Source organism: Bos indicus x Bos taurus, chromosome 25, assembly GCF_003369695.1.
Source record: "Bos indicus x Bos taurus breed Angus x Brahman F1 hybrid chromosome 25, Bos_hybrid_MaternalHap_v2.0, whole genome shotgun sequence".
Classification (NCBI taxonomy): Eukaryota; Metazoa; Chordata; class Mammalia; order Artiodactyla; family Bovidae; genus Bos; species Bos indicus x Bos taurus.
Window position 1 is genome coordinate 5,163,865 of NC_040100.1, and position 21,372 is coordinate 5,185,236.

At 53.3% G+C, this 21,372-nt stretch overlaps 1 protein-coding gene and 1 non-coding gene across 4 annotated transcripts; one reads left to right on the forward strand and one right to left on the reverse strand.

Annotated features, from left to right (window-relative positions):
• Positions 1-512: 512 nt before the first annotated feature.
• Positions 513-17,147, reverse strand: TMEM130 (transmembrane protein 130). Of its 3 annotated transcripts, none has more exons than XM_027527256.1 (8): positions 17,072-17,147; positions 9,516-9,821; positions 7,534-7,693; positions 6,379-6,545; positions 5,605-5,689; positions 4,365-4,567; positions 2,371-2,483; positions 513-1,900 (listed from the first exon to the last, which is right to left on the reverse strand). In XM_027527256.1, the coding sequence occupies exons 2-8, from the start codon at positions 9,757-9,759 to the stop codon at positions 1,712-1,714; spliced, it is 1,161 nt and encodes a 386-aa protein (XP_027383057.1). In that variant the 5' UTR covers positions 9,760-9,821; positions 17,072-17,147; the 3' UTR covers positions 513-1,711. The 3 variants fall into 3 exon arrangements, with proteins under 3 accessions (XP_027383057.1, XP_027383055.1, XP_027383054.1); XM_027527254.1 differs by lacking the exon at positions 17,072-17,147 and adding an exon at positions 16,487-16,853 and having other exon boundaries at positions 513-1,864; XM_027527253.1 differs by lacking the exon at positions 17,072-17,147 and adding an exon at positions 16,487-16,853.
• TRNAG-CCC lies at positions 10,754-10,826 on the forward strand. Its single transcript has one exon. It is a non-coding gene; the product is annotated as a tRNA-Gly (tRNA).
• Positions 17,148-21,372: the final 4,225 nt, after the last annotated feature.

Consider the following 21,372-nt stretch of genomic DNA (forward strand, 5'->3'; position numbering starts at 1 on the left):
AAGGGTTGCAAAGAGTTGGACACAACTGAACGACTAAGCACGCAAACTGAATCTCTTTTCTCAAACCTAAGTCCTAGTGTTTGAACAAAGTTCAAGAGGCCCTGCTGGAGACAGGAAGCTCTCACACTTGAGGGTGCACTGGGGCTGCCCGCTCCTCGGAGCTGTTTCGGGTGTGGCATGGGGCCCAGGGATCAGTATTTCCAAGTTCCCAGGTGCGGCCTACGTCCCACCCTGACCAGGAGTCACCCCCAGAGTCTCAGACTTAAGAGTCACCTGGGGGCGCCTGGACCCACCTCCAGGGGACCCTCAGGAGCCCGATCGTCTGTGAGGCAGCCTAAGCAGCAGTTTGAGAACCACTGGTCCAAACCGAGACCGGAGCCCGGGACAGCGGCTCCATCCCGTGCACCTGCCAGAGAATGTGTTGGGGAAGTCCTGCTACATCCAAGAACCTCTCCTGCTGCCTGCAAGGCACAAACGTCCAGGCACGGAAAAGAAGAGACTCAGCCACCCGCTCAAGGCTTGGCTATCGTCAGAGCACACAAGCTTTATTCAGCAATAACGGCAGTATTTATGAGTATGAGCTGTACAACGGTGGGGATGCTGTCTTCAGCACAGAGTCTGAGAGCAAACAATTATGGTGACAGAGCTCGGCCTCCGCGGCCCTGCTCCCTCCCCAGACAGGCCCAGGTTGCTCCCCACTCCTGCACGGTGGATGGGGTCCCGACCATGGGCTCCCTCTGTACCCACACTCTCTGCACCTGACCTGCCTCCCCCAGGCCACTGGGCCAAAGGGAGAGGGGTGGACTGGTCCCCCACCCTGGGCTCCATCCAGTCCTCTTCCCTCTCAAGGCCACCCTGGGAGCAGTTAAGGGGGCAAGAACTCTGTCCCCCGCACAGGGTACCCAAGTTTCCCCCCAGCCTGACTCTTTTGCCACAGAGCCTCTTCCTCAATGCAAGTTGACAGGGACTCAATAAAAGAAAGTGCTGTCTACGAAGCACTTCACACTCACAAAGCATTAGCCCTGCCCCCCACCCGACCCCCAGCAAGCAGACGGGGAACAGGGTTTCCTCAGAAGGGGACCCAGGAGCCCCTGGGACAGCACACAAAGGCAGGAGCCAGGCCCCCGAGCTGTCGGGGCCACGTGGGAAAGGTCAGGTTTCCTTTTAGCTCTGATCGAGGGGACATCTCAGCAAGCAACTAACTGAGAGAGGGGAAGTCGTCTGAAACGTCTGGGTGACGTCATGCGTGCTTGTCCCTGTATGTAAGATCTTTCGTGATGTAGCCTTAAATTAACCATTTGTGAGCTTCCTCCTAGCCCTCTGACCTGGGCAGGGCTGCCTGGGGGAGGGAAGTGTGAACCCCAGATGGACGGCAAATGTGCCAAATAGGGGAGAAATCTGTGAGGGGCAGCGGGCACACCTAGGGGAGAACACGGACCACGTCCAGTGTCGGAGTCCCACTTGGGGGCCTCCTCAAAGGCAAGGGGTGGGGCAGGGCTGACCGAAAGGGGCTTCCGGCCGCATGGACGGATGGATTGCTGGGAGGTGGGACTGAGCGGGGCTTGTGGAGGCGGCTAGACTGTACAGATGGATGACCGGTCAGGGCGGATGGCCCCGCACTCATGGCGTGCACCAGCCTGCCCCCGACACTGCCCAAAATTCCCGGTCAGCAGTCAGTTAACACTGAAACTGGGTTGGGTGTGGGCGGCGCTCAGACCGTGTAAGTTTTGACAGACTTGTAGAGGGGAGGCAGCAGCCCATGGTTCTCGCGGACGACCTCCAGGTACTCAGACTGCGTCTCCAGTAAGAAGGGCCCACAGCACATCTGGCAGCAGCACCGGACTCCAGTGGGCGGCTCCGGGTTCTTGTCAGACATGGGGGAAAAGTCAAAATCAGCCACCTATGGTGAATAAAACCCCACGGGTCAATCACCCTCCCGCCCACCTGCAGCCCCGTGAGGTGGCCTTACAAGCTCAGCAGCCTGGCTGGGCAGCCTCTTACAAGCTCAGCTGCCTGGTTGCTGCACGCACAGAAACACCTTTCGGACACTACATGGGGCTTCCCTGTGCCCTTGGCTTTTCTGCTTTCTGGGTTTCCCCTGCTTTTGGCTGCCCTCTCCTTTACCAGTTTGTGGGCATGGCGGGCAGGCCAAGGGCAAGCAGAGTAGGAGGTAAGTGACATCAGAAGCAACCAAGTTTATCAACGGGGCCCCAGTTACAGATGCTTCATGGGTACTTCAGCCCCAGCCCTGGGGTCTTGCTCTGACATCCAGAGCACCTCCTAGACCCCCTGGTCTCCCCCTCGCCCTCTCTGCAGATCCTCTCCTGTCAAGGCCAGGAGTCCAGCCCCCCCACCCCACCGAGCACCCACCTCCACCATGTCCTTCTGGTGAGCAGCATTCCTCAGGGTCATGTACATGATGAAGGCCAGCATCATGGTGATGAGCGTGGCACACGGGAAAGCAAAGACAGCCGGCTGGATGCCTAGGAGGAAGAGGGGGTTGAGCCATGAGCCTGGGCAGTCAGTGCTGAATACCAGCTCTCAGGGTACAGCTCGGGGGAGAGAACAGAGCCCACCAGAGCCGTTTCCCTCTTTGTGTACATGCGTCCCAGTCAGGCAACTCCAATAGGCAAATCCAGGATTTCACAAAACCCAAGGTAGGGTCTGTTGGGGTTTTAAAGCGGTACTTGATAGTAACTTTCAAAGGGTGCAACTGAATTTCCCACCAGAGCGTGGGCTGGACTCATAGCAACTTGCTTCTAAACAGCGGCAGAGGACAGAGGGGTGACGTACAACTTCCAAGCCTAGACCATGAAAGACCCAGCAGCTTCCTCCTTTCTCTCTGGGGTGACTTGTGTTGGGGAAGGAGGCCAGGGCATGAGGACACCCAAGCATCCCTGTGACCTCCAGCAGCTCTGGGCCTGCTCACTTAGATCCTATTGCGGAGAAGCCACAGGGCAGAGCAAGAAGAGCCCAGCGGGTCCTGGGTTCAAATCTCGGCTCTGCCCAGGTGACCTGACAGTCATGCTGACCCACGAGGTGGCCGTGGAGATGCAACCAGGTGAGGCAGGTGCAAGGCAGCTGATCAGCAAGTGTGGGTTCCTTCTCACCCTTCTCCCACTCTCCTCCGGGTAGAGACACCATCACACACCAAAAGGATCTGTCTTTGAGGAAAGGCAGCATGGATTACCTGCAGTGCCAGCTTTCCACACAGGACGCAGGGGATCCCAGGCGCTCAGTGCCCAGGAGGTGCGGGGGAGTCAGGGCCCAAGGCCCCCAGGGATGCCCGCAGGTCAAAGAGTCTACCTGGCACACAGGGTCAGCCAGGGCCCAGGGCAGAGCATGGAGTCGGCTCAAGGAGTAGGGACTGGGAGACTGAAGGGGGTGGTAACACATCTGGTGCATTGATAGAGTCAACCTTGGGGAAAGTGCAGCTGGCGGGGGGGGGTCCTCTTTAATACTACACAGGGTGGGACCTGGCTGAGCATCTGAAAGACCATCCCTAGGGCCTGGGATCCTTTCTCCTCTACAGAAGAAAGCCCTCTTCTGGGGGAGGACATTTCCAGAGGACCCCCTGGAAGTGAAGGGGAGAACCTGGTGCTGTCATCAGTCAATCCCACGGCTGCAAGCCAGCAGCTGGACCATGTGACTGTTTGGAGAAGAGTATGCCCGGGGGGAAGGCTGGGCACCCATGTGAATGGGAAAGACTGCACTGCACACTTTCTGAGTTGCCTGCACTCCCTGGGAGACTTCTGACAGCCCAGTGAGGCCAGCACAGTCGCCATCGGAGATGCTTGTTTTGGTGAAAGCGAAAACACTGAGACGCAGGTGATGGGGCGGGTGTGACGGCAGTGAAGGATGGAGGGCTCGTGCTGGGGACAAGGGAGGCAGAGGTCACGTGTGGGAGGGACGCTGCCCACTGGCAGCGCTGGTGGCAACACGAGAGCTGAAGTTGGGATGATCCCAGGGCACAACGGTATGGATGGTGCTGGCCCAAATGGTGGGTGCCGGGGCTGGGAGCAGGGGCGTTGACAGCGGTGCTGGCGGTGGCCGGGGTGGTTGCTACGGCAGCGCTGACTCTGGCTCGTGAAGACGTTACGGCTAGTGGTGCTGGTGTTGAGAGTGGTGTTGCTGGGACTGAAGGCGGCTGGTGTCGGGGGGCTAGAGCAGTGGCCGATGGCACTAGAGTTTGGTGGTGGTGCTGTGGGTGGTCGGCAACGGTGCTGATTGGGGCCGGCAGGGTTACCGATGATTCTAGTAATAGTGGGATTGGCTGCTGACGGCCATTGGTGGACCGAGGGTGACTGGCGATGGTGGCAAGATTGACTGATTTCTGCTGGGAGCAGAGGCAAAGTGTCACTTACTGGAGGGCCACACCTGGATCTTGTGGTACTGGTGCGTCTTGCTGATGACGTTCTCAGCCTGGATGCTGAAGCAGTAGTCCCCGGGATCCCGGAAGATGTGGGTCAGGTTGTAAGCCGTGCTGTCCACGGACACCGGGTGGCATTCCCCTTCCTCCAGCGGGAGGCACTCGGGCTTAAGACGCCAGCACACGTTCAGAGGGGGGCTGCAGGGAAATGGGGGGGATGTTTTTTCAGCTTGCCAAGGGGTGTGAGCACAGACCAAGTCCAAGAAAGGTCAGGCAGTCGTGAACTTCAGTGTTCTTCCCAGGAAAGAACACCCAGGTGCCCAGGCCTCCAGGAACATGGTAGTACATTAGAGATGGCCCGAGACTGCAAGGGGAGGCCAGGGCAGTGACACATACAGGGACATGCACAGACTGCTGGGCGAGGCAGAATGCATGCTCCAGTGACGCCCTTGGTATGTCAAGGGGACAGAGAAGCACGCTCTCAATGAGGAAGTCAGGGAAGGCTTTCTGGAGGAGGTGGCATTTGAGTAGGGTCTGAAAGGATAAGTGGGCTTTCTATAGGTTTGAAGGGGTGAGGGCATTCCCACATTGCAGACAGCCCCACAAGGCCCGTGTTCCCTCCCCTGGACCCTGAGAATGGAGTCATGCTGTGACTCTCCCATGGCCCAGTGAAGGGTGGGCTCGTCACTCCATGTGTTCCCTAACTTGGGTCCCCTCAGGGATGAAATCCAGTTGTCACGTATGGATGTGACAGTTGGACTACAAAGAAAGTTGAGCACTGAAGAACTGATGCTTTTCAACTGTGGTGCTGGAGAAGACTCTTGAGAGTCCCTTGGACTGCAAGGAGATCCAAGCAGTCCATCCTAAAGGAAATCAGTCCTGAACATTCACTGGAAGGACTGATGCTGAAGCTGAAACTCAATACTTTGGCCACCTGATGGAAAGAATTGACTCATCTGAAGAGACCCTGATGCTGGGAAAGATTGAGGGCAGGAGGAGAAATGGACAACAGAAGATGAGATGGTTGGATGGCATCACTGACTCGATGGACATAAGTTTGAGCAAGCTCTGGGAGCTGGTGATGGACAGGGAAGCCTGGGGTGCTGTAGTCCATGGGGTCGCAGAGTCGGACACAACTGAACGACTGAACTGAACTGAAACAAAGTCAGGAGCCTCTCAGCGGGAGTGTGGACAGGACCACAGATCAGGCACAGTGTGCTCCAGGCTTCACTCACCTCCCCAGGAAGTTCAAGGTCACTACCATCTTTTGGAAGGTCTGAATTAGGTTGGGCCCGAAGACTTGGATGCCTCGAAGGGTTTCTGAAAAGCAAAGAAGACAACCTCGTTATACCTGGTGGCTGACGACAGCTGTCTCGGGGTTCCCGGGGTTCCTGGGCTGTGCAACCACCACCCCGTCCACTTGGCCCCCGGAAGGGCAGGTCACAGGTCACATCCAGAGTCCTGCTTCCCCATCAGCAGCAGATGCTGGAGCTGCTTAGACTGAGACCGCTGGGGGAAGCCAGAAGGACTCTGGTAAGCAGGACCTGGGGCTGGCTTAGGATAACCACCTCCCTCCCCACCATCTGGGCTGTGTGTGGGGCAGGGGACCAGCATCCTGTTAGCATGACTGAGAAATCGGCTGCAGCTGCCCCAGTGCCCCGTCTTGACAAAGCCAGGAGCGGCGGGTCTGGAGGCTCCCTCCCGGTGCAGCCGACTGGGGCCGTCCCATTCCCGACAGGACAATGTAGCCGGAAAGAGAGAGTGATGGGGATGCACCCTATCACGGCACAGTGTCTGCGCTCTGCCACTCGGTGCCCCCAACCTCCTCCGTGGCCTTCAGGGCCCTCTTAGAAGTGGGCAATGACAGACCCTCACAGGGCTGCCAAGGGAGCTGAAGAGAGGCTGTGCAAGCCACTCTGATCTGTGTGTGCTCCAGCCCTGGAAGGAGTGGTACCCAGGGCTCCTTGACGAGCCAAACACTCAACCCACACCAACCCCTCGAGACTCACCTTGCAGCTTCAGCGAGGCAGAGAAGTCACCCGTCTTCTGCAGAATGCCCTTCCCGGCGTCCGGCGTGACCTGCTCCCACCCTGCCACCACCTTGACCTTCACAGTGAAGGATCCAATGATGGAATAGTTATAATAGACAGTACCATCTCTGGTCACCATCTGGGTGCTGTACGGTGTTGGGGAGGGGAGAGATGACAGAAGTGATCCACGTGACTTTTTAGGATCAGCGGTTGGGTGTACAGTGACACATTCAGACCAATGTCATTTTGCAAGCAAAAATGTCACCTCAGCAGCAGTCCCCAGGGCCAGCCAGGCCATGAGGTCAGCTGACCTACATGGGTGGAGTGGCTGCTGGTCATCTTTGGACTTGTAAGTTACAGGTAGAAGAACTCTTAGCAACAGGCGCCTGTTACCTGCCAGGAAGTGCTCTGCAACCCCATCCAGACCAAGGAAAGACCGTGTGTTAGATAGAGATGATCTGGGAAGGGGAGAAATATGAACTTTGGAGTTAAGACAAATCTGGCTTTGAATCTCAGCTCCGAATTTCCTATCTACATAACTCTCAGCCTTACTTTTCTCATCTGTAGGACAGGAAGAATCATACCTCCATCTTAAGTTATGACTTTTTTCTCTACAATTACCTGAATCACTTTGAAAGGAACTTGAGTAACAATAAAGAAAATATTTTTGTTAATTTGTTGATGCTCTTTATATATGAAGTTTATATACCTTCCAAATATTTTCTTCCAGTTTAACCATTATCTTTCGGCTCAACTTGCTTCTTTCATTTCAAATTTTAAATCTGATGATGCCAAACTTAGCATTTTTTTTTCCTTTACAGTTTCCACCTTTTATTTGTATTCTTAGAAATGCCTTCTCCACTGCCAAACTATTCAATTGCAGGGGATCATCGCCTACATTCCAATCTAGTCCTCGTTTATTATGTTTACTGTTTACTATTTTAAATCTGTAAATTTGGAACAAGTTTTGTTAGGGATTAGACTGGCTCACACTGGTCCCCAGGGACCCCGAGTTTGGCATAGAGCAGGTGTGCAAGGCATGTTCGGAGTGAGAGTGAGCAGGTGAAGATAGCAGAGTACAGAGCACTCCACACAGGCCAGAACTCTGGGCCATCAAAGGGGGTCAGAACATACCCGTCTCCGAAGTCCCAGCTGTAGAGGAATGAGGCGTTCTTGAAGAAGTTGCTGGGGTCGTGGAGGAGGAAGGAGACTTTAAGGACTGTCTTGGTGAGGTAGGAGCTGGGCCAGGGCAGGGAGGTGTTCTGGGTGACCACAAGGTTCCCCACGAGGAACTCTGGGAGGGAGAAACCATGGGAGGGTGAGTCCCCCGCCCCCAGGGTGGAGGAGGGCAGAGCCATGTGCCAGCTGGCAGGGCAGCCTCTCCCCCACCCGACCTCCTGACTGTCATCGTTGTGGTAACAAGAGGGGACCCTGCAGGTCTCCGAACACAGAGGCATACACCCCCCTCCTAGGCACTGCCCCAGGCCAGTGGATGCTGGTGAAGACTCACTTCCTGTCTTACACGTACAGTTCGCTCCTGTACCCCTTTCACCAGGACCCTGAACTTTCTGGCGCCAAAGATGCCCAGGACCAGAAGGAAATGTGCAGGCTTTTAAATCAATTCTTGGGAAATACTTCAAAGTACTAGATGAGCCTAGAAAAAAACGAGCATTTCTACTGACCACATGTGTTGTTTAGTTACTAAGTCGTGTCTGACACTTTGCGACCCCATGGACTGTAGCCCGCCAGGCTCCTCTGTCCGTGGGATTCTCCAGGCAAGAATCCTGGAGTGGGTTGCCATTTCCTTCTCCTGGGGATCTTCCCAACCCAGGGATGGAACCACATCTCAGGCACTGCAGGTGGATTCCTTACCACTGAGCCACCTGGGAAGCCCATTGCCAAGTACACATGTGTACATATTTAAGGTATACATACATTAAACAGTTGATCAAATTGGTCATAGAATTTCATTTTGATCTTTAAAAATTTACAAGCATGAGTACTCTCTCAGGCTGAAACACACTCTTTGTAAAGATCATTATTATTACAAATTATATCAGTATTCTTACAGTTGCATACTTAGCTTGTTGCTATTTTCCTCTGTTATTATAGAAACTGTGATGAACACTTTCGTGCATAAACCATTACCCAAATGGAGGTTTATTACCTGAAGATAAGTTCTTTAATAGATTGTAGGGATTTCCCTGGGGCGTCTTCCCCGGTAGCTAAGCTGGTAAAGTATCTGCCTGCAATGCAGGAGATGCCGGTTTGATTCCTGGGTCAGGAAGATCCCCTGGAGAAGGGATAGGCAACCCACTCCAATATTCTTGGGCTTCCCTGGTGGCTCAGACAGTAAAGAATCCGCCTGCAGTGTGGGAGACCTGGGTTTGATCCCTGGGTCGGGAAGATCCCCTGGAGGAGGGCACGGCAACTGACTCCAGTATTCTTGCCTGGAGAATCCCATGGACAGAAGAGCCTGGCAGACTACAGTCCATGGGGTTGCAAAGGAATGATTCAACACAGCATAGCACAGGGACTTCCCTGGTGGTCCAGTGGCTTAGACTCCACACTTCCAAGGTAGGGAGCCTGGGAACTAGATTCCACACGCTACAATTAAGAGTTCCCATGCTGGAACTAAAGATCCTGCATGCAGATAAGACCCAGTGCAGCCAAATAAATAAGAAGAAAAAATTGATTGTAAACTCCAAGAAAGCAGGGAGTTCTTGGAAATAGAGAGAACGGAGGGAGGGTGTGAGGGAGGAAGAAGGGAAAAAAGAGAAGGGTAGGGTAGGGGGGATAGGGAAAGAGAGAAAGAGAAAGAAGGATCGGAAGACTAAAATAACTTACAGCCATTGATACATTTGGATCATCTCCTCTCCCAAGGCCTGTATTAGTTGACACCCCAGTAGCAAATATGCACTTTGTGTCCATTTCAGCACAGCCCTGCCAGCAGTGGGTATTACCATCTTCTGATCCTTTGTTAACTCAACTGACAGCAACTGAAAACCATGGGTCTAATCTGCCCGTGTGTGATGGTTGTGATGCCTGTGCCAGGCTGGTTGTTTTCTCTGCCCCAAGAGCCTGAAGGCAAATCAGCGAGGAGGGAAGGTCCTCACCTGTGATGGGGAGGACGAGGAGGCTCCTGGCCACAGGCTGGCACATCCCACAGTCGGCGGCGGTGACCCAGACGGAGATCGGGAAGTCCCCGGGCACGCTCCCCACGACGCGGATGGTGGAGCTGAAAGCCTCGTCCGCCTTCCCCGTGAGCAGCAGCGGGGTGTGGATCCAGTGGAAGCGGTAGAGGTGGGTGCTGGTGGGCAGGGCCAGGCTGCCGTTGTCATCGGCCACCAGGCTGGCCATGATGGTCACCTCTGCCCCCGTGGTGGCAGGGCCATCGGTGGTGAGCTGAAGTTCATACAGGCCTAGGAACCCAGAAACAAAGGCTGTGTTTCAGGAGAGGGCATGGCCAGGAGCCGCACTGCCCCACGCTGCATGGGTGTCTATTCATCTCATGGGTGGAGAAACTGAGTCAGGTCAAGGGACAAGCCCAAGGATTATACGATTAGCACATTGCCAAGTGGAGACTCGAACCCAGGCCCAGCTGACTCCAAACCCACACTCTTTCCACTGTCTCAATTTATTTTCTTTTTTCATGCCAGCCACGCAGGGCCTTACAGAGCATGAGTCTGCTGACCTGGCCAGGTTTCTCAGCTACAAAAATGACTATCAGTTCATGTCAAAGGAGGAAACACTGCAGCTGCTGCCCAGAAAGGCGCCCTCCCGCATCACCCACTCTTTGGGCCCGAGCTTTACATGTGAAACAAAATTCCAAGTTGAAACACAGAGCTGAATCTGGATCCCCTTAGAGGCCTCATGCCTTGGCAGGGCAGAACAAGCCTCGGGAGGAAGGGTCACTGTGATCCAAGACTGGGCCCTTCTCTTTGGTCTCAGTCTGCAAATCCACAAACTGAGAGCTTCTAGATCTGAGCCACCCGATACGGTTGGTTCCACTGCCACGTGGAGCTCCTGAAGCTTCAGTCAAAAGGAAACAAACTTCAAACCCACTCTCTTGGTCGCACTGGCCATGTTCCAAGGGCTCAACGGCCGCATGTGGCCAAGGGTCACGAGAGAGGACACTGTGGATACAGATCTTTGTTATCACAGAAAGGCTCCATGGGACCACACGTTCTCAGGGACCTCCAGGGTCTTGGCCGGGGTCAGCACGGGAGCGCTCTGATTCCAGCTGGGCCCGCTCCTTGAGGAACTTGAACTGACATATTGGGCATACAGCTCTTACAGGGAACCTGGGAATTAAGACTTGCAGGTTGCCAGCAGAGAACAGGGCCTGGGGACTTCCCTGGTGGTCCAGTGGCTAAGACTCTGCACTCCCAATGCAGGGGGCCTGGGTTCAATCCCTGGTCAGGGAACTAGATCCCTCATGTCATAACTGAGAAAAAAAAAAAAAAAAGACTCCTCATGCTGCAACTGAAAAAAAGATCCTGCATGCTGCAACAAAGAAGAAAGATCCCATGTGCCTCAAGGAAGACCTGGCATGGCCAAATAATATAAATAAATAATTTTCTTAAATAAACAAATATTTTTTCAAAAGAGAGAGAGAGAACAGGGCCTTGTGGACATGGAATGGAGACCATGTAAGAGGCCTTTTAAATAATACTCCCCACCCGACCAAGACCATTCAGTCTTACACTGAATGTAAGACTAATTATAATCTGAAAATACAGAAAGGTATAAAATTTTTTTAAAAAGGAAAACTTTTAAAATAATCAGCAACGGTCTCTCTTACTATATTTGGACAATTTTCTGCTATTTTTTCAAATGATGCTTACTCTGAGATTATTCCACTGTTGTTGCTGGTTTTGCATATCAAGCATCTTCCTAAGTTATTATGCTTCACCTGCTTTAGATAACTGAAGATTTTTATCATACTCACAGGTAAGATTTTAAAAATCAGGTTTATTTCCGTCATAAAAGTTAAGACAGGGACTTCCCTGGAATCTTCAGTGGTTAAGATCCCATGCTCCCAATGCAGGGGGCATGGGTTCGATCTCTGGCTGGGGAACTAAAATCTCGCATGCCACACAGCACAGCGTGGCCACACACACGCAAAGTAATACATGCACATGAAGAATATTAGAAGTGTCCTATTACCCTACCCCCCAAAAAAAACAACAGCTGCTAACAGATTAAGGTCCTCTGGCTCTTTTTCATGCACCAAAGTTCCAACTTCGTCAGCATCACCCTCTGCACACAACTCTGCGTGATTTTTTTTCCACATGACACATCAAAAGGATGTCCGAGGGGGTCCTAACGTGAACTTCAGTGGTTGCAAGATAATCCCTCAAGCAGGTGTATCTGAATTCCCAGAACTCTTCCCTCTCATCAATAACACTACTGCGTGTTTCGGTAACTCTTTTCCTGCAGTTTGGGTTTTCCTCTTCAGGTGCGATGTCTGAAGGGCTTGCGAGGTTAGAGACTGTCCAGCCTGTGGCAGGGCACACCTGGGCAGATGAGGTGATACAGAAGGAAGGGAGGAGGGACCACAACACCCACCCCCATCATTTCAGCCCCTCCCACCTCTCCCTTTCCCAGGCATAGGCACCCTCTCCCTTGACTTCTGGTACCTCCTAAATGCTGATGGAACCCAGGAACAGTGACTTCAATTCTACTAAGCAGTAATGTAGTAGCTACTAACCACATGCCATTATGTTTAATCACTTAAATGTAATTAATACTAAAAACTTCAGTCCCTCCATTGCACCAGAGCCACATTTCAAGCACTCAAGAGCCATAGCTCTCCCGGACAGCACAGATGGAAAATATATCCTTCATCATCCAAAGTTCTGTAGGCCAGGGATGCAGCAGCAGTCCCCAGGCTTTTTGGCACCTGGGGCCAGTTTCGTGGAAGATACTTCTCCCACTGAGCTGGGTAGGGAGCGGGGTAGGGATGTTTTCAGGATGATTCAAGAGTATCACGTTTATTGTGCACTTCATTTCTCTCATTACTACATCAGCTCCACTTCAGATCATCAGGCATTAATCCCAGAGGCTGGGGTCCCCGGCTCTAGACCCCCTGGCTTTCTCCCCTCCCAAACCTACCATTCTCAGTACCTGTCATTCTCTGTCTGGTTAGAGGGTCCCTGGGCCCCTGCCACTCTTGCTGCTCCTCTCCATCACTACGAACACTTTGCGTGTGTGCGTGTGTGTGTCCTCAGTCACCCAGTCGTGTCTGACTCTTTGCGACCCCATGGACTGTAGCCTGCCAGGCTCCTCTGTCCATGGGATTATCTAGGCAAGAATACTGGTGTGGGTTGCCATTTCCTCCTCCAGGGGATCTTCCCAACCCAGGGATTGAGCCCATGTCTCTTGTGTCTCCTGCACTGGCAGGCGATTCTTTACCACTAGCGCCATCCTGGGGAGCCCCCATCCAGTAGATGACTGCTCCATCCTACCCGCTGACCCTTGGCCTCCAGTCCTGCCCTACTCTCAGCCACCCCAGCAAGCAGCTTCCTGCACAGTTCATCTGATCACGGGCTGGCCTCCCGGTAGAGGGAATCCACATTCATGTCTTGGCACATCCATGCTGTAGCTTTAACACTTGCTCTGTCCTTCATAGCCTCAAGGCCTTTGCACATGCTGTCCCCACTGCTCTTCTTCACCTAGCTGTCTGTGGATATAACTTCTTCCAGGAAGCCCTCCCTGACTCCTACCCACCCCACCCCCGGCACCCTCATCTCTTCAGCACTCTTCCAACAGCTTGGCACACAGCTCACCCTGGGTTGGGATAGACATTTCCTCATTTCCCCTAACTGCACTGCAAGCTCCCTGAGGGCAGGACAGGGGTCATCCCCGTCTCCTCCTAGCCTAGTCAAGCACTCGGCACCAAGTAGGGGTTGGACACTGTGCTGTGGAGTGGCACCTGGAGAGAAGGGTGTGGCAGGGGTACCAGCCCACCTGGTGCTGCCCTAGGAAACTCTTCATCCAGGTGCTGCAGACTGAGCCCCTTCCTTGGGCCCCACCCCACAGCTCTGAGGGGACCCAGAAGTATAGGACGTGCCCCCTGCCCTTGTGGGGTTCACGAGAGACCTGTTGATTCAGCCAAACTGGAAGGTGACTGAGTGGGTCCTCAGCTGGATCCCATTCACCCTGCGACACCATGTCGCCTGCCCCTACTAGGGACTCTGTCTCCAGCCTTTTGGTCACTCATGTTACACATCGGTTCCGAATCCCTTTCCTTGATGCCATATTTTGAATTATAAAGTCATCTGAGCTAGCATTGCAAAAGGGACCAGCAGTGTCTTAATCTCAAAGAGAGAATTCCAGACAGAAGTCTCTCCAAGAAAACACAGTGTATGGCTGAGTCCCTTTGCTGTCCACCTGAAATTATCACCATGTTATTAATCTGCTATGCTACTGCTGCTGCTAAGTCACTTCAGTTGTGTCCGACTCTGTGTGACCCCATAGACGGCCACCCACCAGGCTCCCTCGTCCCTGGGATTCTCCAGGCAAGAACACTGGAGTGGGTTGCCATTTCCTTCTCCAGTGCATGAAGGTGAAAAGTGAAAGTGAAGTCGATCAGTCGTGTCCGACTCTTCGAGACCCCGTGGACTGCAGCCTACCAGGCTCCTCTGTCCATGGGATTTTCCAGGCAAGAGTACTAGAGTGGGGTGCCATTGCCTTCTCCAATTAATCTGCTATACTCCAACATAAAATAAAAGCTAAAAAAAAAAAAAAAACTTTCAAAGATTCTTTAAATTGAAAAAACAAACAAACAAACAGTGTAGATTTTACACTGGGGAACCTGAATCCCCAAGGGCTCCCAGGGGATAACGCTACTGCCTGGGGTCAGAGAAAATCTGCATTGCCCCAGGCTAAGTCCCTCTGGCTGGGGGACAGCCTCTGGCGGTGGTGGGGGGCCAGCCTTTGGCCAGGCTGCTGCAGAAGGAGGTGCTGAGATGAGAGGCCATTTCCACCCTTCCCCCTCTTGCTCTTGCCCACCGTCTCCCCCCCTACAAGGAGAGGCGCGTGGGCCAGAGCAAGGCTGGCAGGTGGCAGGGACATTCGGCTGCATGCTAATGGCCAGCCAGCATCTGCAGCAAGATGGGCGCATGTCAGCACGATGATGAGGACGAGACGACGCGGATCGGTTGCCAGGGGAATGGAATAGGGGGGCAGCCGTCTCAGCTGGGCGGAGGGACGGGGTGGGGGAGGGCAGGGGATGTGGCTACAACAAATGCAGCTACAGCAGCAGTGGCCCAGCTCCTGGGAGCCGTCCCCTGCACCACCTATCCAAACGCTGAGACTCCAAGGGTACTTTGTGTTTTTGTTTTTTAAAGCAGGTATTTCACAGCCCCTGGGTGATGCTGCCCCTCGTCTTCAGGGTCTCAGAATTGTCCAGAATCTGAAATGCGCCATGAAGTCTTTGCCACCTGTGGCTGAAGGGACCAAGCCCGGGTCGGGTAACCTACCCGTCGAAATCCATGTTTCCTGTTCTGGAGTCCAGGTGCCCTGGCCTTGGAGTATAGAGCAGCCCAGGCCAGGGTTGAGGGACCCCACAGGCACCCCAGTGGCCCAGAGCTGAGAGGGCCACAGCAAGATGTGAAGTGGCAAGAGCCACGAAGCTTGACCCATGGAAAAATGCCCACCAGCAGGCTCCCTTGGATTCCACCTGGAGCATGTACATACTCCCTGACCACACAGCCTGCAGGGGCCCTAGAACCTTCTAGAAAAGAGTTACATGGGCCTTTGCACCTTGCACATGTTGTCAGCCCAAAACACTTCCCAAAGTACCTCTGAAGTGTGAACAACACAACCTGGAATTAATGAATGGTCCAGGACACCGACTTCTGACTTTAACCCTTGGTACAGGAAGCGTGCCTGAGTCTGACTCAGACCTGGGGAGGCTGCAAAAGGGCTTCTGAATCTTTCTCTCCTGTGGGTTTTCCCCAACCGCATCTCAGTTGTTTCGACTGTATCATGGGTGCAGTAGGCCAGGCTGGGAACTACATATGATTTCCAAAGAATTAATCCCCTCCTACTTTTTTTTTTCCGGCAATTTAGGCCACATTGATCATTTCTGGACATCTGTAAACCTAACAGACAAGAGACCTCATTTCTATGTGAATATCCAGGGAGAAGCAGATTATCCTGACCAAACACAAAATTCTCTTAACATTCACTCCTAAGATGCAGGGTTTTTACTTTCCCTTGTGGCTTTCATTTCACAAGTTAGGATTCCATCTCTTCTTCTCTCTACCATTCTTTAAAGGTGGGATGGGGCATGATGAACATATTGGATAATACTGAATAGCTGCATTCAATAATCTTGAACGCACCCAATAGCTGCCAACAGTCTACTCCAAACTCTCCAACCTGGGTCCCCTTTATTTTGTCGCCAAAATGGCCCAGAAAAGTGGGGTGCTGGCCTTTGGGCGGTGAGGAGGTGGGGATGCTAGAAGCACAGCCCCGGGGGACATGGAGTGGTACCCAGCGGATTCAGCTCGGGGTCCATTTTGGAAACCATTCCCAGAGAGGAAATGGCAGGCTGGCTTCCCGGGCTCTGAAAATCGCATCCCTCCGCCCCCAACCACCACCCCGAAGCCGAGAGGAGCTGGGTGGCACGCCTCTCCCAATAAGGCAACATTGGAGGCAATCTGGCCGCACTCCCTGGGGTCTGTGGCGTGACGACCGACCCCAGCATCCCCGGTGCCCCTGCAGCATCCTCCCCCACCTCCAGCGGCTTGGAGGCTCCCAGGCTCCGGGATGGAGGCCCCGGCCACCACGCCGTTCTTAGGGCAGGGCCGATCTGGAGGGCCTGCAGAAGCGAGGGGCGCGGGGAGCCCCCCAAGTGCCGGCGACTTCAGGGGACAGGGGTGAAGGGACAGGCCCGTCGGGCCGTGGTCCCCTCCACAGTGCGCGGCCTCGGGAGAGGAGGGAGGTGAGCACAGGGCGCAGGGCCCCACCTCCGCAGCCCCGGCTCCCGGCGAGGCCGCCGGCTCCAGACCGCCCCGAGGCCCCCGGCGCGCGGCCGACCGGGGAGGGCGGCCGGCCGATCCGCGCGGCGCCTTACCTGCGGCCACCCTAGCCGGGGCCAAGGGCAGGAGGCAGGCTAGCCAGAGGATGCGGCCGAGGCGCGGCCAGAGCGCCGGGGCCATGGCGGCGCCAGGAGCCGCTGGAACGCCGAGGGGACGCGGCTGGACTCGACTGCGGCGGCGGCCGCCCGTGGGGCGCGCGGCGAGGGCGGTGCGGGGAGGTGCGGGCGCGGCGCAGGCTCGTCCTCGCCTCGGATCGCGGAGTCTCTGCGCGTCGCCGCCGCCCACGGCCCGCCGCGCCGACCCCGGCCCACGTCAGCCGCGTTGCGCCCCCTCCCCGGCCCCCGCTGCACCCTGCCTCTCTCCGCGATCCTCCCGGCTCCCCCCGGGCCCCAGCTCCTCCAATCTGCGCCCCCTCCTCCCTCCCGTCGCCGCGCCCCTCCTCTCCCCTCGATCCCTCCCCTCCCCGGTGCCCGCTCCTCCAGTCGGCGCCCCCTCCCCTCCAAGCGTCCGTGCCCGCGCCCGGCGACTCTGACTCAGCGTCCCCAGAGGCGCGCGACGCTGCGAAACCTCTAGAAGGGCCCTTTGGGCTCTTTCTCCAGGCGCATTCGCTCATGACGCACACGGCTTGGAGATGCTGCCCTCCGTTCAAGAAACGCTGAGGAGCCACCGTGTGCCCGGAGCTGGGCGGTGGACCTGGGAACTGTGTCCCTCCAGAGAGAAGGACCCGAGCACAGGGGCCCAGGCGCAGGCGTTGGCACTGATGCCCTTCCTCTGGTTACCCTCTCTGCACCTGCTGCAAAATGAGGCTTATGTCCCTGGGCCCACAGCGCTGTCAGAGGCCTTGCGACGCTCAAGACAACCGCGATGAGAAGAGACCAGGCCGCTCCTTGGACACTCCTTGGCCCAAGCAGGCGCTTCCATCTGCCTTAACAGGAACAGAGCGAGTCTTTTCTGCTAGAAGGAGGCCAGTCTGGCTGACCTTAAAGGCTGGACACCCGCAGCCTGAATCCTGGTCCCAGCTGGGCCTCTCCCTCATCCTTGGCAAAAGAGCCCACCCAGAGAGAGGGAGTTGGGTGGGACCAGGGGAGTAGCTGCGGGGTCCCCAGGGGGTGGGGGGGACAGATTTGAGTGAGTCTCCTTAAGAAAGTTAAAAGTGCTAGACAGATGTCACTCACTGATGGGATCAGTCACCATCATGGGGACAGATACCAGTAGACTTTGCATTCTCCCTGAGAGCTCTGTGACCTTGAGAAAGTCACATAACTGTCCTGGTGCCTCAATTCAGTTTTCTTTAAAATAAGAAAAATAAGACCCCATGAGACTGCAGTAAGGGTAAAACGAGTGAACACACAGAGCAGTGCATGGACATTTGCTGTTGTTTGGTCGCCAAGTCACATGTGACTCTTTGCAGCCCCACGGACTATAGCCCACCTGGCTCCTCTGTCCATGGGATTTCCCAGGCAAAAATACTGGAGTGGGTTTGGGTTTCCCAGGCAAAAATACTGGGTTGCCATTTCCTTCTCCAGAGGATCGTCCCATCCCAGAGATCTAACCTTCCTCTCCTGCGTTGGCAGGTGGATTCTTTCCCACTGAGCCACAAAGGAAGTCTGTACTTGGACGTAGTTAAGTGCTCAATCAGTGCTGGCTGTTGTCATGAGAAGTGCTTAAGGAATTGGGAGAATTTTGCTTGTCCACCAGGAATTGAGAAGAACATTGTGCTTGAGAAGAAAAGAATCTGTTAAGGTTATAAATTGTTTCAAATATTTAACTATTTCACATGATTCAAAAGTCTGGCTGTCAGTGGCTTTTAAAATGCACTAACTGCCGAGCTTCCTTGGTGGTCCAAGCCTAAAACTCCAAGCTCCGGAGGCCCGGGTTTGACCCCTGGTCAGGGAACTCGATCCCACATGCCTCAACTAAGGGTTTGCATGCTGCAACTGAAGAACCCACATGCCGTGGTGTAGCCAAATACAATTTTTTTTAATTAAAAAAAAATTAAACTGACAAACATGTTCTTTAAAAAATAAAATTTACTAACTGTATGAAAAGAATAAGAACGTTTATTACTTTTATTTATTTATTTTTTTAATAATATTTGTTTTTATTTATTTCTTTGACCGTGTTAGGTCTTAGTTGCAGCATGTGGGATCTACTTCCCTGACCAGGGATCGAACCCCTGGCCCCCTGCTTTGGGAGCATGGAGCCTTAGCCACTGGACCACCAGGGAAATCCCCATTTATTACTTTTAAAAATGTGTAACATTACATCGGGTAACTTTACAGCAGCCAGAATCGCAGAAACCACCTGGAAAGGCCACCCTGAAGCTGATGTTGATCTGAGTCTTCTTTGTCTAATTTCTCACATGTATCACCTCTGCCGGAAACCTTCCTTCTTCTGGGCTCTCACAGCACCTGTCTTTTTTGAAGTGTTATTTTGATATTTCTTTCTTTCTTTTTGGCTGTGCTGGGTCTTCATTGCTGCGCGGCCTTATCTCTTGTGGCGAGCGGGAGCTAGTCTCCAGTTGCTGTGCACAGGCTTCTCAGTGCGGTGCTTCTCTTGCTGCACAGCATGGGCTCTAGGCGCACAGGCTTCCGTGGTTACAGCAGGCAGGCTCAGAAGTTGTGGCGAGTGGGCTTAGTTGCCCAGGCATGTGGGATCTTCCTGCACCAGGGATGGAACCACGCCCCCTGCATTGCAAGGCAGATTCTTAACCACTGGACCACAGCGACGCCCCCCGCACCTGTCTTGAGGTACATTCTTGTTGCTGAAAATTTTTCTAAAGCAGGTGTTTTGGTCTGTTGGCCCTAGCAAAATAGTATAATTAGACTTCCCTTTGGTAACAGAAGGGCAGCAGCCATAGTGTTCATCTTCCTACCACAAATCCTCATTGTCCTTCGCTGGAAATGTAACTGCGGGAAGTGGGGGCCCCTGATCTGATAAGTCACCCCAGATCAGCTCTGGAGAGGCTTTTGGGGTTAAATCCTATGGTAGTGTGGAGGGGGCAAAAGGGAGTTCAGGGTGATCTCTTTGTTGAATTCACCATGATTCCAGGCCTAGACCTCCACTCTGCCAGATTGTCTGTTGGAATTTTTTGACCTCAGCACACCCAATCACCCTGTTGAAACTCACACGAGACCTAGGGAGGATTTATTGATTCATCAGGGGGAAAGGTTCTTCATAGGGGTGGGACCCTTAGGGCCAGCCCAACAGGTGAGGCAAAGGTAATCAGGGAGGGAGAGAGAGGAAGAGTGGGTTCTTGGTGACTCTCAAAAAGTCAGGCTGAGGCCCTGACCCACTCCATGCAGGGACCACTTCTGCAGACTGCTCGTGCCCACCTGACTGAATATTTTGGGGCTCCCTGTATTCTCTGTAGTGTCCCAGCTGATCCTGCCCTATGGGTTCATACAGGGTACAAATTTATACATTTGATTATGTTCTGAATTGTATCCCTTGAGAAATTCATATGTCAAGGCGTAGCCCCCAAAGTGACTGTATTTGGAGACAGCACCTTTAAAGAAGCAATTAAGGCTAAATGCGGTCATAAGGGTGGGGGCCTAATCCAATATGATTAGTATCCTTATAAGAAGAGGAACAAACACCAGAGATTGATCTCTTGAGAGAGCACACAGTGAGATGATGCCACCACAAGCCAAGAGAAGAGGCCTCAGAATGAAATCTACCTTGGTGGCACCTTGCTCTTGAACTTCTCAGTTGCCAGAACTATGAGAAATAAAGTTCTGTTGGGTAAGCCACCCAGTCTGTGATGGTTTGTAGTGGCAGCTTAAGGAGACTAAGACAACATCCAATGGGCAATAGGAATACATTGGTAAAGAAAGACAAGAAGGGAGCTTTCCGTCTAGGAGGGAAAAACAGATGATAAATGAGTAAATAAGAAATTTCAGATTATAAGGAAAATTCCAGTATAATGAGAGATGGGGGGGGTGTGATGGTTTTCTTATTGGGCCTTTCGCCTCTCTGAGGAGATGACATTTGAGCTCATCAAGGATGACAAGCAGCCTGCTTTATGCCTTTGAGGGAAGAATATTTCAGGCAGAAGAATCAGCTGCCAAGGTCCTAGGTGGGCAGGGTGCACAGCAAGGCCATTGTGGCTGGAACATGAAGAATAAGGTTGGAAGGTGCACAGGGCCAGGGGCTGAGGATAAGCTGAAACAGTTACCCTTTGGAGGGTTTTAAGCAGAGGAGGGGTATAAGTTATTAATATATGATAGAGATGAAGTTGACACTGTCCCCAACTGCTAATTCAGGAGACAGACAAGAAAACAGGCAAAAATCATAGCAGCATGATGGGTACTTTTAAAGGAGAAGCTAAGGCCATGGGAAAGTGTAGGAATTCCGCCAATGTTATCACTGACCTAACTCTAGGTCTTTATCAAATGCAATTAAACTGAAACTTATCAAAGGATTTGTCTACAGCTGCTTCTTTCTTGATTTACCCCCCCCCCCCCCCCCCCCCCCCCCCCCGCCGCCCGGGGCAGAAATAATTGGCACTAAGTACAAATGCATCTATTTACAATCCCAGGCGCTTCAGCTGAGCCTTGTTCTTGAAAGGCAACATTAAACAAAAGCAAGAAGCATGTCTGTGAATAGGATATCTTACAGGAATTGCAAGCTCTATTTATTACCAGGTGTGAAATGTATCCATCTGAGAAGGGAACACAAAGATTTTGGTGAGTTAATGATGATGGGGGGGAGGGCGTTGGGGGTCATGGGGAAGTACTGTCAAAAAAAGGAGATGGAGCCAGGTCATGGAGCAGGTGGAGGTGGGTCAGGTCATCACTTGGCGTTCTGTCCATCTAACACGCTAACCACAGGTTTCCAGGAATAGCTCATCATTCAACCACTCTCAAACATGGGAGTCCATAGGTGAGATCCGACAGTACATTTCTCTTCCAGGACCTTT